The 20,026-nt window shown below is 38.0% G+C and overlaps 1 protein-coding gene and 1 pseudogene across 5 annotated transcripts in view; one reads left to right on the top strand and one right to left on the bottom strand.

The window, feature by feature from the left end:
* Positions 1-20,026, bottom strand: part of amph (amphiphysin) — a 92,619-nt gene that overhangs the window by 60,790 nt on the left and 11,803 nt on the right. For all 5 annotated transcript variants that reach the window (XM_066723523.1, XM_066723532.1, XM_066723542.1 and 2 more), the window contains exons 2-4: positions 10,349-10,429; positions 1,831-1,885; positions 601-695 (exon numbers count right to left, since the gene is read on the bottom strand). In XM_066723523.1, coding sequence (XP_066579620.1) covers positions 601-695; positions 1,831-1,885; positions 10,349-10,429 — 231 coding nt within the window. The remainder of the gene's footprint in view (positions 1-600; positions 696-1,830; positions 1,886-10,348; positions 10,430-20,026) is intronic.
* Positions 16,108-17,910, top strand: LOC136711936 (uncharacterized; annotated as a pseudogene).

Below are 20,026 nucleotides of genomic sequence, written 5' to 3'. Positions count from 1 at the left end.
TACATAGCTACCATTTTGTTTAACATTTATTTCACTGTTAAAAATAGAATAAAACAGAAAAGTACACTTTTATTCTACCGTACCAGCACAAAAAAAATAGAAACTTGAATGAATGAATGCTACTGTTTTACATTAAAATGATCAGTGAGTACATTTTTATTACTTTTGTAATCAGGAAGCTTAATTATTTTCTCCCTTCATTGGGTGCGATGAGATCATAAGGCAGCTGTATCCAATTAACTGAAGACTGCTGTTTATATGTATGCATATCCACGTATCTTATTATGAATTAAAGTGAATAGCTTTCAAATCTCATTCTAACATCAAGACTATAATGAGAAGCAGCATACTAAACATAAACATTTATGATTGTAATGTGGGATTTTACCTTATGTAAAAATGAACAAATATCAAATAATGCCAAATGTTTGGTCAGTGTTCAACAATTCCAGACTTAAAGCATATTAATAAGTAGCAGAAGACAAACACCTCTCCGTGTTAGATATGCTTTATCAAGGTGTTCCAAGGCAACCATTAAACAGCAGCAACCACCCTGCAAGACACAACTAAAACTGAAGATATATTATATATTATATTTACCTTTCCAATGGTCATGACATCATCCTTCCCGTACCATTCTGGCTCATAGACTTCATGCAAGGACTCTGTTAACTTCATGGACGCCTCTTGCATTCCTAGAATTCGACATACGGAGGCACATCCACTGGGTTATCAAGCACTGATCACAACAAAATAAATTAGACTGTTTTATTTTTTTCTGTCATATCAAAAGTTTGGATGCTGAGCTACAACTAAATGTCTCTGAAGCTGCACTGTAACACTGATGTATTTCAATAAACTGAAATTGTTGCATTAATGCAGAAACAGATGTTCACAATGAAATCAAATCTAATATTTAAGACTGACAATTTTCAATATATTTTCATGCCAAAAATTACTTGTCTTTCAATTTCTCTTGGGCTGACAAAAAAATAAAATAGATAAAAGGAAAATGTACTAAAATTATATAAAATTAAAAAAATTAAAAATAAATGCTGACAATTGTATTTCTCTAACAGGTATTTTGCTTTGTAGCAGCTGGATGCAATTTGAATAGCACCCTCCTGAATGTAATATATAATTAATCCACAAAATCATTTGTCTTCAGTTTTTTTGTGACTGACAGATTCAGTTTTTTCTTATATTTGAAATGGTTGAAATAATTAACATCTGTATGCCTTTGTGTAGAACAGTAAAATAATGTTGGTTTAAAGACCAACTCAAACTAAAATAGTCAAATTTAGAGTAAAAACTGTTTTAGACTTCAGAGTGGGATGACCATACACGAGCCCTGTGTTATTTTTAGAAATAAAACCATTTACTAAATGTCTTCTGAGGTTTCTCTGTTTAGAGCACCAGATGTATTCTGCTTAATGACTTCAACAAGCCATGTTCTACCGGGGGACAGTCTCACATATATCCATTGCCAATTCATATTTTCATAGTACGTTGATTTTATTTTTGGAACAAACACCTATAGTTGATACATTTCAACCAAACACTGCTGATTATTCTATAATAATGCAAAATATTATCCAGAATTAGCTGTTGGAGTTTTATAAAGGACAGCCGCAAAAGATAAATTACACTTTGGTGTAATGCAGCATACATACAGCCTGTTTAAAATGCATGTGCATTAGTGTTGACTGCAGCACAGAGATGGCAGTGAGACAATAACCCTGACAAGGTTGTTTGGTGCAGTCCTTCCAATAACTGCTGAGAAAGTTTAAATTACTATAGTGCACGAATGAATTAAATTAAGTGGCTCACCTTTAACAGCAGTTAAATATGCTCGCATTTCCCTTTGCAGTCTAGTTCCTTCTACCTGTTAAAGGGAGAAACAAGAAATTAAAGACACAAAGGTGAAAAAGTGACATCTCAAGAAGCACCAGTTTAGACAGTACCTCTAATATTTTAAACCTCCCTTCTGGGATATATAATGCCTACCCTTCAGTGCAATTTTAACTTTTATATATCTTTCCCCACCATGAAGATCCCTACGATTACTCATTTTATATAAATGTATTTATTATTTCACTTTACTTTATTTCATTTTTTACATAAGGGAAAAACTATTTTCATCCATCTATTCCAGTCATCATACATATAATTTAAACTGTAAACTATTTTATGTGTTTATGGCACAAAATTATTGAGGAAAACAATAACACTTTAAAAAAAAAAAAACATCAGTTGTTATTTAAGCTAAAATAGAGGGTGGAATCCACAAGATGTTGCAGCATGTGAACATTTTTTATTTTATCAGGCCCTAATCAGAAACAATAATAATGTGGTGATGTTTACAGCTTGTTTTCTTTCCTACTGCATCTTCTATCAGCAGTAGCTGTGAGTCATAGTTCAGAGCTCTATCTGGGTATTACTGACACTCAAATAATGTGAAATTGAAAAGCTCTTTTTATAGATTCAAGCTGGCAATTAAACCGTAATGCATCAGGGTCCAGAGCTTATATACAAACATATTACAACCTTGAATAACAGTAATTGTAGAGGCCTCACTAAATGTATACATCAGAGGTTTTAATCTTGGCATTTTATTTTGATCAACTAATCAGACCACCTGGACAATACATTAAAAATGGAATGCAAACACATAATTTCCTTTTTGTGCCAAGACAATATTCAACTGATGTAAATTGTTTACTATGATACATCAATATTATAAAATACAAAACATACAAATATTACTAGGGGGGATATGTTTAGTTGGTTTGTAATAGAAGAACAATGTATTATAAGACCAGGCTGATTCAAACACAGTTGTAATACTCTGCTAGTTAAAATAAGTGATTTATGCTTTATAACTACATAATACAAAACAAGTGCAAACAACATCTAATAACGTAAAACAAAAAGATTCTCATGTTCTGATAAGACATTCCAGCCCACACTACTTAGTTGAATCAACTGCTCGAGTCAGCTGCTCATCCAGACCCTGGTTCCCACCTGGTTTACTGCAGCTCTCTCCTGGCTGCCCTGCCTGACACTGCTACCCGCCCGCTCCAGCTCATCCAGAACTCAGCGGCTCGTCTAGAGATCTATCAGCCTCGATTTGTACATGATCTCGGCTCGCATCCAGTTCTAGACATTGACTCTCACCTTCTGCAGTCTCAACCAGACTGCACCTTCCTACCTATAGACTCTCATCTCTTCTTAAACTCCCTCCAGACCTATCCTGTCCTCCTCCTCCTGAAGACTCACTGCACCCCCTCTCCACTCATGCTCCAGAGCATTCTCCTTTTCATCCCCACTTATTCTCCTGAGCTGTTCAGCACTGTTGCTATTATACACTTTATTTATCTATGCTTCCTTATGTTCCTATGTACTGTACTGTCAGTACTTCTATTGCTTTACTGCAACTTCTCCTATGCCCTCATTTTAGCACATACCTAGGACTTAACTGTATTATATCCACACTTGTTACTTAATTGAACTGGGATGTAGGCCTATGCTTATTGTATTTTGTATTGATTCTACTACTGCACTTTTATAATGCTTTAAATTGCATTCTGTTTTGATTGTATTACTGCACTTTTCTAATGCTTAAAAATGCTTCTTCAGTAAACTGTAAATTGCCCTGGATAAGAGCATTTGCTAAGAAATAAATACTACTAATAAGTATATTCCTGGTACAGTACTGTAGGTGGATTCACTTCATACGAGGGGCAGGATTAAATAAAAAATGTTGGCGCTGCGAGTCGCTGGCAGAAGCATTAGCGCATGTCTGCGAATGGAAATCGCGCTGCTAAACTATCGCGATATTAAATCAGCCCATTTGCGCCGCAAAACGTCCTTCTCGCAGCTCCTTTCTGGCACAACGCGAGAGAATAAAACACAGCTTTCACAGCCGCTACTACAGCACTACACACTGTACTCAGCGCTTTCATGTTTAGTTAGATGCTATTTTCTTAAAAAAATTTAGTAAACCCCATGATGTACAGTTATGTACTTTGCTATTAGCGGAGGGTTAAAGTTGTAGTTAATCCCGCCCAACAATTCAGTGGTAGTGGTTATATTTTTGCTGCATTAAATCAAGAAAATATGTGCGAGAAAACCCCCTGACAATGCTCTCGCAGCTCCTCTAGTTTTTAGACAATTTGAAGTTGCATCTTAAGGCAAAGTGGAAAGAAAGTCCGTTTGGCACAGGTTTGTACAGGTGCTGCTGCGGGTTTATTCACAGCCTCCGCGGCTCTGTGTTCAAAGGAAATAACTTCTTATTGCTACAGTAACTACAATACAGGTGTACAGTGTGCGTCACAAATTGCATGTTGCGCCAAACATACATACAAACAAAATGTTGTCTACTGTTCGTGCACAGAGAGAAAATATGTTGTCATGTGTCAGTGTTCATTTCGGTTCTGTTTTATGTATTTGTTAATGTATTATTTATATAATTCACTCGTTTGTTTATTCTCCTCTTGAATTTGTTCTGAAAATGTATGTATTGAAAATGTATGTATTGCCTAACTTGCAAGCCAACACATTCAGTGTATGAGGTTTGTGAACTGCACATTGGGTGGATTACAAACATAAATACATCTAGCTTTATCCCAGGCACAGTATACAAAGTGGAACTGATAACTATGTTTTCCACTGTACTGTTGTGCACTGTTACATTCACAAACACAGAATACACAAAGCAGGTGCCTGCTGTTGGATCACCACCACCCCAACCCAGACATATGACAAGGTGTACTAGAGTATTTTTGTATGGATATGCAATTTAGACAATGGTATAAATGTAAATATAACTGTGTAACACAATCATATATTTAACATGTATGTGTAAACATTGAACACTGGTTCCTGCATTACATCTTTTGCCAGTTTGGCCACAGTACACACATTCTTTGGAGAGAAAATGACAAGTGCACAGGCGTGCTGCACCGCAGGGTCTACTGTCAGGACCCTGCTAACACAAAATGTTGCCACAACATTGTGTGTTAGCTGGGTAATTACTGTACCATGAGACACCGAGCATAATGTTTGTACTTATTGCCTCTTACAGTAGATGGCATTGAGTGATATTACAATTATGTACTTTTTACTGATGTACACATCACTATTCAGTGATGATAATACAAATTGCAATAGGAGTTTAAATCAAAACACCAGCTACGGTGCCATGGCAATTTTGAAAAATTAAATGTGGACAGAGCTCTCCGCTCGGGATACAAACCGCGCACCTCAGCCACTCAGAGCACCCCAATGCTGTGTTACACCCGCTAGACCAATCAGGTAGATATGTTGAAGCAGATGGCTTAACACTGTATTTATTTATTCGGAGGGTTATGTCACTTGTAATGTGTTCATATTAAGTTATTTTCAGTGAGCTAAAAGAACTTCAAACATATTTGCTCTCCACTATGACAGAAGAAAGACTTAATGGGCTCATGCACCTGTACATAAATAAGGACCTCAAACTAATTGATGTTGATGTTATTGATGAATTTGGGCGTCACAACAGGAGACTTGCATTCTAGAAACTCCAACATCAGTGGCGGAAACAGCTGATTTCCAAAGAACAGTTGTGGCTTATTATTAGTTGCTAGTTTCTTCCAAAGATGTAACCACTATGAGTTTTGTAGCCTTTGTTTTTAATCTGCACCACTGCACATAACCCAGCTAACACACAATGTTGTGGCAACGTTATGTTAGCTGGGAAGTGGACGCTGAATAAAATATTGACATTGATCTGTTATTCACCCAACATACCATTGATCCACCCACTAATAGATAACACCTAGGTAAGGGCGTCTGCCAATAATAATAATAATAATAATAATAATAATAATAATAATAATAATAATAAAAATAAAAATAACTACATAGCTTTCGTCAATGATGGCTTTGGTTTTTATTTTATATTTTTTTCTTCTACTCTATATTTGTAACTGCTACGAAGTACAGGCTTGTTGTGTTGTGTCAGCGGGGAGATTAATGCTGTGGACTCACAGCACGGAGCACCAGATCGCTGTTTCTCTGCTTTATTGACCCATCGCTGCTTCTCGCAGACAGTCCTGCTCTTCCGCCTCCGGTTTCTATTCAATTTCAGACACTGTGATTGGCTTGTAATGCCTCTCGCGCTGCCCGCCCATCCCGGAAGCCACGCCCCCAGACTAGACTCCTCCCTGTTCGCAGCTCCTCATATTTTAGATTTAATTCGGCGGAGCTGGGCTGTGAGATTCCCTCCAGCGACTCTTCCGCAACTTTTCGCGTTCACACCTTGTGAACATATTTGATTTAATCCTGCCCAAGATGTGTTCACCACAATAAGAACTTTTCTGAAACACCCTAATAGGAAATATATAAGAGTCCTTGAAACTAAAACCAAATTAAGATAACATACAAAGGGGTGCTGTGTTTTATGCAACTTGTTTTTTTTTCAATGATAATTCAACTGAAATGCCCTTGATGACCCTGCAGCCACTTCAATTAGAGTAATGGAAAATTGACAATTAAGAAATCAACACATTACACTTTGACTTCAATAAAACAATAAAAAAGAATGAGTGTAAATGGTAATTGAATAAAATGGTACATTACAAGAAACATCAAAACAAAATTCAACAATATCCACCTGGTGTTCTGAATGCCCACTGGTATAATTTATTTTGTTTATCTTGCAGTTTATCTTTGGACCACATTTGAAAGTCTAAAAATAGACTAGAGCCCGACAGATATATCAGAGCACCGATATTATTGTCCAATTGTTCTTTTACAGAAATATCTGTATTGGCATATATTCCTCCAATAATACACCGATAAAGATTATCAGAAAATAATTGGCTACATTGGTCAAAACAATAAATACATGTTAATTTGGTTTTACATTCATTATTATATTTATTTACCATTGTTTTTAACATAGTTATGGTGTTTTAGTTTTCAGCTGAAGCTTCTGTTTCCACAGTGATTCTCATGCACAGTGGCGAAGAGGATACACTACTGAGCGTTGTGGTGAATCAAACAAACCCATTGAGAACCATAGGGCTTATAAACCAAACAAAATGTGTTTTACTAAAACCGTCTAAACAAATAGAAAGAATTTTTGAAAGCTGTGCTGCATTTGAGTATCCATGGTTTTGGTTAGTGTTTATTCTCGTCATGACTGAAGATTACTGTATACTATGGCATTAAAGCATATTTTTACTTAAAAGTAAATCACTTTTCAAAATTCACAATAGTAACTAAAGACATTATAGTAAATGCTTGCTGAAAATTGTCTGCAAAATGACAAGCAAACTCAGATCTCAGTGAAAACTATAAAGAAAACGAGTGAAAAAACACACCCCTCAGACAATGTTGGTTAAAACTGAAACTATACACGATATTTATACAATTAATTCAAATCCTACATTGTGTTTTGGCTATGATTCATATTGCAATACTTTTAACATATGCAGTAAATACATTACGTTTTTGAGGGCATTTTTAAAAACATAAGAAAAAAAAACACGGAGCTCCCTCTTGGGAGAAAATGCAGAGAAGCTGTACTTCCTGTACTATAACCTGTCACTCTTAGATCAGCAGTATTGAGCAGTGAGGAGGACTTGCGAATCTGAGAAGAACCTGACTGTGTAAAATGCTAATATAAGCTAGGCCAGCACTTAACACTATCTTATTCTTTGTTCTAATGTATAGAACATGCAAATTGTTCAATTTGTATGTGAAATAGTTCAAATTCATATCTTGTTCATAAACTGTTCATATACCTTGTTCTTTTTTCTAATGTATAGAACATGCATATTTTTCCTTCATTTCCCCTCATTCTAATGTGTATAATTTATTTTTGTAACTTTTGAGTTGTGGTTGTTATTTATGATGATAATTAAATGTTAAAGTTTATTGTTCAAATGTAAAAATCCTGCCTTCAGTGCATATGTTTGTCACAATTTCTCTTTGAGAGCAAAATTTGAGGGATCCATTTTAGAAAATATCTGTTTTGCATGCTAACAAAAACAATATCAATATTGGCAGATCGGAATCTGAAAATTCGGAAAATCTGAAAATTCTGCTCACCAATTATTGGTATTAGCATCAGACCCAAAAAACCTGTATTGGTTGTGCTCTACAATAGACTGACATTTATCATCAGAAAGACACAGAAAACAAAAGGCTGAGATTCACAACTATTAGGGGAAAGAAAGATATGAATGTCGACAAGATATTATTCTCAGTTTGACAGCCATTTGTCCCGAACTGCATGCATATTGTAATAAAAACAATTTGTACAGCAGTTCAGCCAAAGGAATATTTACCCCAAATTGCTGATTTCCACAAGAAGAAAATACTACAACTGGGAATAATGTCAGACTGCATCTGTAGTTACAGATGAGCTTACATAAGCAAAGAATCTTGATGTTTTGCACATTTTGTTTGTTCTCCCAGGACTATCAAATACTTCTGAAATGCAAGTAATTTTAGCAGTCAGAGTTAATCTGCACATTGTTGCCATGGGGTGTTATGAAATGTTTAAATGCATTTGAAGTACATTTTAATAGTGTAACTGGATTTGTCTCTGATACCTAAATGATCAAGGTATACATTGACATTCTTCAAGTTTCATATATAGTTCATTGTATAGGGTAAACCTTGCCAAAAATATCTGGGCAAATAATTTTCCCAAAGAAGACAAACTGGTTGCTACTGTTTAAAGACAACCTGACAGAAGCAATCCAACATGAGCGCTGTGCTTTATTTATGAAGTTGTGATCTGAGCCTTGCATGACAGGATGGAGCACTTGTCTGATTCAGTTTAAAAGACAAGTGAGAGTCCATCAGACATATAATAAAGTTGCAGAATTAACTGATACATACTGAGCACTGGCACAAGAGATAGCCGAAAACACAGACTCCACAATAAACTATGTGTAAAACCCATCCTTGACATATCTGACTTATAACTACAACCTGGATCAATGCAAAAGAAACCGTGTTTTATTATAACACAGCTGTATCAATGGGTAATTGTATGCAAAAATAATGTGATATATTGTAACAATTGTACATTGCCCTGGATGAGGCGGGGTCTAGGGAAACAGATACACTGAAAGGCCTTTAATGTGGTGCGAAGGATGGTGTTTTTTAATTTATTATTTATAGGGCTGAAAGGCTGAATGAAAAACAAAAGAAAGCCAAGACAGAAGCCTAGCTCCTCTCCTACTTCTCCCACATGACTCTCTCTAATCATACAACACTAATACAAAAAATCCAATCTATTGAACCAATCTACAGTAAATCCAGATGAAAGTCTAAGTCTATAAGCCAAAGGTAATTTATTACTTTTATGTATGTATTTTTTTATTTACTGTTTACATAAGAAACATTTTAAATGATTGCAAAAGTGCAGTGATACAACCAGGAAAAATTACAAAAAAGCATACTTCCTAGTTCAATGAGCTAATAAGTGTTAACATAATACAGTTAAGTCCAAGGTATGTGCTAAATTGTGGGGAAGGCACAGGAGAAGTCGTAGTAACAATATAGAAGTCTGGAACAGGATGCGAGCTGAGATTGGGAGCCAGTGCAGGGAGCGAGTAGTGGAGTAGTAAGTGCGAATCAGGGCAGAGAGAACACCAGACAAGCAGCAGAGATCTGGATGGACTGTAGCGGGCGGGTAGCAGAAGCAGGCAGGCCAGCCAGGAGGGAGTAGTTGCAGCAAACCAGGTGGGAGAAAATGAGCAGCTGAGTCGAGTAAAGTGTGAGTAAGGGACAGGTTATGAGTATGTTGCTCAGGAAGAATCGGCAACTGTGTGTCAGAGTGGAGATGTGCTGGGAGTAGGACAGAGGGTGACTCCAAGACTAATTTCAGTAAAAAACTATACAAAATTCCACTCCAAGACGTTTTACAATAAGATGCATTTAGGAGATATAACCCCTCTTGGCACAGCACATAGATAAAGCTTCGCTAATCTGGATTAAGAAAAGATAATGGCAGACCTGAGTGGCGTGGGTTTATTATTTCTCTTGAGGGATTCCTTAGGAACTTTTACTGCATTATTGTGCAAAACATTAAGAACCAGAAGCTCATTTTGCACTGTAAATCGTAGTTGTTTAAATACCCTGAGAATGCTGCAGCACAGAGATTTCCATGAATTTAATATACCTAATACACCTGTGAGCAATTTGCAGCTGATTAGAAAGCACACACATCCTAGCTCTGCAGAAGAACATGAAGCTGACATTCTGGGGGCTATTTCAACATTATTTCAAACTGCAACACATGCACTATTCATATCATAATGCCAAAGAACTGAGAGGCGCCTACCTCCTGTCTTTTGAAGTTCTGGACAAACTGCTCAAACTGTTCATCCTTTGTCTCGTCAGCCTTCCCCAATTTTTGCAGCACCTGAAATAGAATGACAATAACATTATGGCTCACTTAAAACTCATCTGCCTTTAAGACGTGCCAGCACAATACACATATACACACACATGCACATATACATATACATACAGTAAGAATACCTCACATACAATAGGAAGATTATATCAGACGCTCAGAAGCATCTAGCCAAAATGGTTTCATAGAAATATCCAAAAAGATATCAAGATAAATAAAATGTTGTATAGCGCATACAAAAGGGATACAGACGAAACAAAATACAAAGAATATGTTGAGCTGCAAAGAGATCTTAAGAAAGGCATCAGGAAAGCAAAGAGGGAAATAGAAAGAATCATAGCTCTTGGAGCTAAAACTAATGCAAAGAGCTTTTTTCAATACTACAACAGCAAGAGGTCAATAAAGGAGGAAGTGAAACAGCCAAAGGGCAAAAGTGGAAGTATCTTGGAAAACGAACAAGTTGTGGCAAATGTTCTAAATGAGTATTTCACAGAGGTTTTTACAAAAGAAAAAAAGGATAACATGGAACAGGTTAACAATCAGTCCAGTCAAACCATAAGAGAGATCAGGATAAATGAGGAGGAGGTACTAAAGGGACTAGTAGAATTAAAAACAAGCAAATCACCTGGACCAGATGGTATATTTCCAACAGTAGTTAAAGAAATGAGGGAAATTATTTAGAAACAGAGGGTGTCGATTAGAGGAGTTGCTTCTAACTGGAGTGAGGTTGTTAGTGGAGTTCTACAGGGATCAGTATTAGGGCCTTTGCTTATGCTAATTTGCTAATATTTAACCATGAGAAAGATCTAGGAGTCTACGTGGACTCCTCACTTTCTCCATCCAAACAATGTAGGGAAGCAATAAAAAAGGTAAACACAATGTTAGGGTATATTGTCAAAAGTGTAGAATTGAGAACAAGGGCAGTAATGTTCAGACTGTACAATGCACTAGTTAGAGCTCATCTGGATACTGTGTACAGTTCTGGGCTCCACACATCGCTGCTCTAGAGGCAGTTCAGAGGAGAGCAACCAGACTTATTCCAGGTCTGAAGGGAATGTCCTACTGAGAGACTGAGGAACTGAACCTTTTCACCCTGGAACAGAGGAGACTACGTGGGGACTACCAGAGGAGCTTTTCCAGATCAGGGCTTCAAGACAGAAAACAGGAGACACTTCTTCACACAGAGCATTGTCACAATCTGGAATAAACTCCCCAGCGATGTGGTTGAAGCTGAAAATTTGTGAACATTTAAAAATAGACAGGATAGGATCCTTGGATCACTTAGTTATTAATGGACACCAAACGAGCATGATGGGTTGAATGGCCTCCTCTCGTTTGTAAACTTTTCTTAAGAGCCCCTATAGATAGGGTGTTACGTTCTTTTGGACTTGGGTTTTGTAACCTGTATTTAAATTGTTATCCTTCAGGCATCTCTGTACCCACTCAGGGTAAACTCATATAAGAAACAATAAGGAGATCATCATAGAAGTGGTGATTAATTAGAAAACAAGATTATGATTTATGTTTATCATAAAAATAATTATGATTTTGTTTGTGTGAAATTAATTCATGTGGGTAACAGTTTACAGTTTAGTCCATAAATATTTGGACAGTGAACAGTGTAGAAATTACACGAATTTTATGTGTGGTCCCCCCAATCTTAGGGGCTCAAAAGTATTTGGACAAACTAACATAATCATGCATTAAATTGTGAGTTTCAATACTTGGTTGCAAATCCTTTGCAGTCAATAACTGCCTGAAGTCTGGTTCCCATAGACATCACCAGATGCTGGGTTTCTTCCCTGGTGATGCTCTGCCAGGCCTGCACTGCAGCTGTCTTTAGATCCTGCTTGTTCTTGGGGCGTTTTGCCTTCAGTTTTGCCACAATTGGATTCAGGTCAGGTGATTGGCCAATGCAGAACATTCCACGTCTGCGCCTTAAAAAAGTACCAGACCTTACCAGACAATTGTGTACTTACATATACTGTTAATCATTTTTACACATTAAATACATTGCAATAATGCATAGTTTCACTGTCCTTATGAGTAACCACAAATGTAGTTACTGAGTACCTACTATGCAAATACAATGTAACTGGGAGACGTATTGTGAAGTGTTACCATTCATATGTTTAAGGAAAAGCACAAATAAACCTTAAAATAGACGTATGGACTGCATCAAACACATTTCATTGAGCAAATAAGCCCAACAATATCTGGTATAGGCTACTATACACCGATGGAAATATTTTGCACAATCTGCAATTTATCTTCACACCACAATCGAAAGGCAATAGTAGACCCGACATGTAACATCACAAAAACACACATAATCTGCATTCTGTGAATTACTCATCGATGGCATATGAAATGTTTAAACACATTGAAAATGATTTTAATAGTATGACTGAATTTTTATCAGGTAGTAGCAGACAAACAAACCACATCATTGCCCAAGCAGAAAACTGTTTCAAAGACCATATGCAATCCCACAGAAAGGATGTTCTCTTCCTTTCACGCCTCTTTCTGGGGAGACGTGGATGTGTATTAAAGGATAAAGTGGTAGAAAAACTACAAATTCCTGCCCACTTACTATACAATCTGACTTTCATTACTTTCCTTGGAACAGAGATAAATAGTTTACAAAAATGCTGGTATTCAAATCAAGCATTTATTACACTTTGATCACAAATACGCATAACTGTTAAAATATATAAGTTACCCTAAGAATGAGACACGCAGCAGTTATTGGTACTGTGGATGATAACTGCAGACTAACATGGTCTTTTTAACATTTTATTTACTTCCTTTTGGAAAGTTAATGTCAAAACAAATACTGAACTGAAGTGATTTGTCTTCGTCTGAAATTGTGTTATAATCACAGCTGCACAGCTCCCAAAATATCCTACTTGTGACATCTATTAGCAACAATACAATACACACAGATACACCACACTAATCAACAGGCATTAGAATGAAAGCTTGAGGTCGCCTGTTCCACGAGAAGAGACTCTAGCTGCCTATGATTCTTGGCTGAGGAATGATGTCACAGTTGGCATCCCAGTTCAGCCCAGATGTGGTTATTCAAAAGATGAGGCTAGCCAGGAAGCGGTGAAATGTTCTTAGGTTGCTGGTCTTGCAAGTAGACTCTAGTAATCATGTACATTTTGAAACTGGAAGGTCTTGAGAGTGTGACATAAAACATGTTCCACAATTCTGATTTATATGTGAATGGTACAGACCTGTACATTAATGTTCAATAAAGACTCACTGATGATAGAACATTTATTTATAGTCAATACTCGTTTTTAAACGTATTTTATATATAAAGCTGTGCAAAATAAGCAGCAGCAGCGATTGAAACTATAACAATTTCTGGTGTGAGACATTGGAACAGGTGTCTGTCAGGTTGTTCACAGCTGTAACACCATCACATTTCCAAAGCAAACTGTCTTTTGACAAACCTCTTGAAGACGCTGGTGCAGCTGCAGTCTGCTCTGGTGCGTCAACTGCTTTCAATCGTGGTGAGCACAAAGTGGCTCACAAGTGTATTCTTCTATTCACAGTGAACGCAAGATGCCTGTCAGTGACTTTCTTTAGGGCCAGTGCGTGTCAGCTGTCTGTACAGTTACTAAGATGCATTTTTCTTCTAATAGTCTAATAGCCATTTTCTAAATAATCGAGTTGCAGACAGTTAAAAAACTATGTGTGGATAGTTCATATTATTCAGCATATTGAAAAATATATAAAACATATATAGTTAAAACTGTTTCTATCAAGTAAACTAATTAAGGTGTGTAATTTTGGTCGGTCCATGAACAAGTACTGTGAGAATAAAGTGTCATTCTAAGTTTGAACGCGCATACCCTATTAAACAGGAAGATACATTTTGGATTTTTTTTATTGTTATTTTTATCTTATATCAATATAAGTCAGCAACTTCATAACACATACAAAAAAAAAATTGCAACTTTATACAACTTAAAAGAATTTTCAATGGAGTCATTTGTTCATAACTCTTTTAAATCTTTATTCTGTTTGTGTGTATTTGTTAATATTTGGTTTATTATGTATTTGTGTAGTTCTAGCTACCGTTTGATTGAACAATAAAACAGAAACGGAAAGTGAATTTGAACAACCCCCCCGATGGTAATACAGCAGCATGTGGGTTGTAAATTCTGGAATGGCTTAAACTATGCAGTGGGAGTATTTTTTCAATCCTGTTTTTTTCTTCTTCTTTTGTTTCATCCCTACCCCACCCCTTAGCACATATTAGGGACATTTCTCTTTGCTCTTGTTAGCTCATGTGTACTATGATGTATGTTTGTTGAATTTTGTACCAGTGGTATTTACTGCACTTGTTTTGACATTATCTCTTGTGAAAATTGTAAGTTCCCCTAGATAAGGGCATCTGCTAAGAAATACAAACAACAACAACAACAACAACAACAACAACAACAACAACAACAACAATAATAATAATAATAATAATAATAATAATAATAATAATAATAATAATATCATCCTAAAAGATATATAATCAATATATTACAAAACAAAACTCAAGACATCTTAAAAACTATTGGTTATATAAGAAAGCCCTTCATTTCTGAAATGGCCTGAAGGTACAATTACATGTGATAGATTAAGTAACATCTTAATCTCATCCAAAATTGTAAATACCCAAGAATAAGGCATACAAAAGATCCCCTACCAACAGCTCAGAAACCTACATTTGTTTTGTAGTTTATAGTAGATGAAGGTAGGCATAATAAATAAATATGTTTCATTACAAACAAGTTTGAAATTTAAAGAAGACAATGTGTTTGTTTGGCCAGAACTGCAAACACAAGACAAAATTACTATGTTACTATGGAAGCAAGAGACACTAAACCAAATGTATGCTACAAGATCTTGCCTCATGTGTACACCAACCATGTTAATCAAAACAAAAAACAAATTGAGTTATGAGCAATACAATTAGTTATGTAAGAAATATAAAGATCAAACGGCGGATGCAGTGGCTATGGCAGATAGACCATTATGATCTATGCCCCTCCATTCTCTGCTCATGGCACTGGACTCTCGGACTCTCGGACAAGCCAGCTGAGAAGTCGCTCCAGTCGCCGCAGCTAAGTATCGCTTTTCTCTCGCGTTTCCTCGTTTAGTTAAGTTACATAGACTGTTTATGTGGTTTGGTGTTTAGCACCAAATTGTATATCTTGCACCTGTATTGTTGGAAAAGCAGTGACTGTTAGTTTGTTAGTGAAATTAGCCAGTAACCTAGCGCACTCGACATGCCCTGTCTGCAATCAGATGCGTGTGTAGGCTGTGATTATTTGGCATTTGTTTAACATTACTACGAGCTATTGTTCAGTGTAACTGCGTGTATCTGGCACTGTCTTTGTCTGTATTCAGATATTAAGCAGCCAGTAATTGTGCTATTAGCAGTCCTGCGTGGGAGGGAGGGCCATCCTGACTAGCCTTGTGTCATTCAACGCAACACAGGTTGAACGCACTCTCCTAATTAGTTACAGGTGAAGTATTTAACAGCCCCCCACCCCTCAGCGCCAGCAGCCTTCAGTGCCCCCCTTCCAAAGGGCCCCAATTACAAAGGGCAGGGACTCTAGCTGCGCGGACTCCAGCGAGAAGACGCTGCACAGCAACAGCAACAACAGGCAACCATGACGATCTCTCCAATTCCTGTCCTGCTCTCTCCTTCCTCTTGGTGTGCACCTGCGCGCCATTGTTTCCCTAATCCCTTCAACCTCATCTCTCTGCCTCTCCCCCCCTCCTCCTCCAAGGCCGACTTCATCTCTGCCTTCGGCTCCCACCAGTCTCTGGATTTCCTCGCTCTCATCGAGACTTGGATCTCCCCGGACAACTCTACCACCCCTGCTGCCTTATCCTCTCTCTTTGTCCTGTCCCACTCCCCTCGTTTTACCGGGCTGGGAGGAGGAACAGGGCTCCTGCTCTCCCCTTCTCTCCTCTTCTCTGTCCCCCCCCTCTCTCCTATATCTCAACCCACAGCTTTGAATTCCATGCAGTGTAAATCACCTCTCCCTCTCACCTCTTCCTTCTAGTTCTCTACCGTCCACCTGGTCCACTCACCTCCTTCCTGGATGAACTCGACTTTCTTCCCTCCTCCCTCCTCTCGCTGTCCTCACCTACCATCCTGCTGGGAGACTTCAACATCCACCTCTTCCCTTCCTCTCCAAGACTCTCGAGCGGGCAGTCCACCTTTCTGTCCCAACACTCACTCCTTGATCCTCTGCAATCCAGCTTCCGCACAGCTCACTCCACCGAGACGGCTCTCCTGGCTGTCACTGACTCCCTCAGCCGTGCTCGGGCGGCCTCCCTCTCCTCAGTCCTCATCCTCCTTGACCTCTCTGCAGCATTTGACACCGTTGATCACTCCATCCTCCTCTCCTGCCTCGCTGACCTTGGGATCTCTGAGACTGCTCTCACCTGGTTCTCCTCCTACCTCAGCGACCGGACCTACCAAGTGACATGGCGAGGCTCCTCATCCACCCCCCAACCTCTCCTCACAAGCGTTCCCCATGGCTCCGTCCTGGGCCCGCTCCTGTTCTCTCTCTACACTCGCTCCCTGGGCCCCCTCATCACTTCCCATGGTTTCTCCTACCACTTCTACGCTGATGATGCCCAGATCTTCCTGTCTTTTCCCTCTTCTGACCCTCTCATCCCCTCACGCATCTCTTCCTGCTTTTCTGCCATTTCCGCCTGGATGCACTCGCACAACCTCAAGCTCAACCTCTCCAAATCAGATCTCCTCTTTTTCCCCCACTCTTCCTCACCTTCTGGTGACCTCCCCATCTCGATCCCCTTGGAATCCACCACACTCTCTCCTTCTTCTTCCGCTAAAAATCTAGGAGTCTCCCTCGATCCTGCACTCTCCTACTCCCAGCACATCACCACGCTGACACCCACCTGCAGATTCTTCCTGAGCAACATACGCCGGATCCGCCCCTTTCTCACCGACTACTCAACTCAGCTACTCGTCCAGTCACTGGTCCTCTCCCGCCTGGACTACTGCAACTCCCTCCTGGCCGGCCTGCCTGCATTTACTACCCGCCGCTCCAGCTCATCCAGAACTCTGCGGCTCGTCTGGTATTCTCTCTGCCACGATTCGCACATGCTACTCCACTGCTCCGCTCCCTACACTGACTCCCGATAGCGGCACGCATTCAGTTCAAGACTTTGACCCTCACCTACCGCTGTCTTGACCACACTGCACCAAGCTACCTTCAGTCACTCGTCTCTCCATACATCCCCTCCAGACCACTGCGCTCTTCCAGTGCCAGAAGGCTAACTCTGCCTCCTCTCCAATCTCCTTCCTCCAGAGCCGCTCCTTCTCATCCCTGAACCCTAAATGGTGGAACGACCTGCCCACCGAAGTCAAAACAGCAGAGTCCTTGACCTCATTCCGGCGCTTACTCAAGACGCATCTCTTCCAACAGCACTTGTAATATTAGTCCTCTATCCCTGCTAGATAGCACTTCAGCTTATTATGCTCCTCGCATTCTTGATTGTTTTCCTCCTTGCTCCCTTTCCCGTAGCCCTCGTCTGTAACCCTACATCTTGACAGCACTTAGCTTTCACCGTCCAGGATGTAGGAAGTCTCTTACTGTACTTGTGTAAATTGTAAATTGGAATTTGTAAAATGTATTATTTTGAATTACTATGTTTTAGCTAAGTTGAATTTGTAATGATTGATGCCTTGTACTTCTCTGTATTTTTGCACTTTGTTTGCACCTGGATAAGGGTGCCTGCCAAGAAATAATAATAATAATAATAATAATAATAATAATAATGGCAACAGGGAATAAAACTTGAAAGAATCTTAGCATTTGTAATTCCCACCTTAGTTGCTAGACAAAAAGGTTGTCAGCATTTCACAGTATGTTTTCCTCCACATAAAAGCCAAAGACTATGCACATTTACCCTCACTGTATAAGGTAGCTACTGAGCTTACAGGTGATCATACTTTATGTGCCATACAAAATAAAATTATTTTTGCACAAGTCTATCACAGTATATATGCCCAAGAACTTACTATCAACTTTATCTTACATAACATTCATCTAATTATGTCCTCTTCAATTCATTTAATTGTTATATAATGATTAGAAGTTTGATTCCCCGTATTAAAGTTTTTAAATACATATTTGTAACAATTGTTTCAAAATCTGTGTTAAAAGTTGTTACAAATGTCTGTGAAAATTGTAGAATGTCTAGAATGTGAATTTATTAAGTGACTGTTACATCCCCAAATCCATCAAAACACACATTTCCTACAAGCTCAGTTAATCTAATCTATAATTAAGTACAAATGCCAATTTAATTACATAAAAACATAATTTGTGGTAAGTGGTAATACGTGGTAATGTAATATTTCCAAGGATATCAATTAATCTCTCATAATACTGTCAATTTATGCATCTACACGTGACAGTACACTTATTACACTAAAATGTACATTTCCAGTTAAATAAAAACATACCAACTGATACATATTTAGTTACAAACTGAAGAACACTACCAAACGATGGAGAACAATAAATGGAGAAAATAAACAATAAAGTCATTCCTGGTGTCATCCAATTCGAGCCTATGACCAGAAACAAATAGGCCTATCTGTACAATACTTTCTATTTTCCACAGTATAACAACTATTTCCTGAAAACCACAGTAGTTTACAGCACTATAAACAAATACAATAAGAAAACTAAATATGCACCTACAATACATATATAATGATTTAAGTAATATTTTGGGGGGCAAGTAAACATGGTACCACAGCATTAAAGTGAAATACTTTGATGAAATCACAACATATCCTATTAGAGTTGAGTTTGTGTCATGTTAAACAAAGTTTGTTTTGTTTAACAGCTGTTGATTTTGACCTGCCTGTCATACTACATAGCAGAGAGGAATAGCTAGGAAACTCACTGTCAAAAATGACAGAGCAAGTACAAATAAAAATGTTATTGTTAAAATAATTCTATCTGAGTGTTTGTTTACATCACATGAATCTTAATCTAAAGTTTTCTATTCTTTTGGAAAATAATTCGATGTTTCAAAAAAGGACACTTCGGGGGGGAAAACATTGTGGGCTGGAAGAAAGATTTGGAGTCTGCAGATCTAATCAGAATTTATTACCTGCACGGGAATAAAAAGCAGAACACAGCAACAGAAAGTATTAAACAAGTATAATGCTGTTTTTCCAAACTTTTCAAGGAAGTACAAAGCTTATATATCCATTTTGGGACATTTTAACATTTTACAAACAGTGTCTGATTGGTCATCGAAATAACTATAGTTGTGATTTCATGGGCATTCTAAAATAAGCCTTCCCATCTCATCAGTATTATAACCATTATTACTCATGAATAATAATTATTATCCTCTAAATTGTCAGCTACGTTGGAAGGTCATTTGCCGATAGCAAAGATAGGTTTGAAACAATTCAACTTTAATAAGAAGCAAGTAAGGTTGCTTATAAACTAATAAGGGGTAACTGAGAAGTTGAAAAGAACAAGTTCCCATAATTCATTTTGAAAGAATGCAGGCAAATTAACAGTT

This window comes from Amia ocellicauda, chromosome 2 (assembly GCF_036373705.1).
Source record: "Amia ocellicauda isolate fAmiCal2 chromosome 2, fAmiCal2.hap1, whole genome shotgun sequence".
In the NCBI taxonomy this organism is placed as follows: Eukaryota; Metazoa; Chordata; class Actinopteri; order Amiiformes; family Amiidae; genus Amia; species Amia ocellicauda.
The sequence above is the reverse complement of the archived record's forward strand: the minus strand, read 5'-3'. Positions and strand labels throughout refer to the sequence as shown.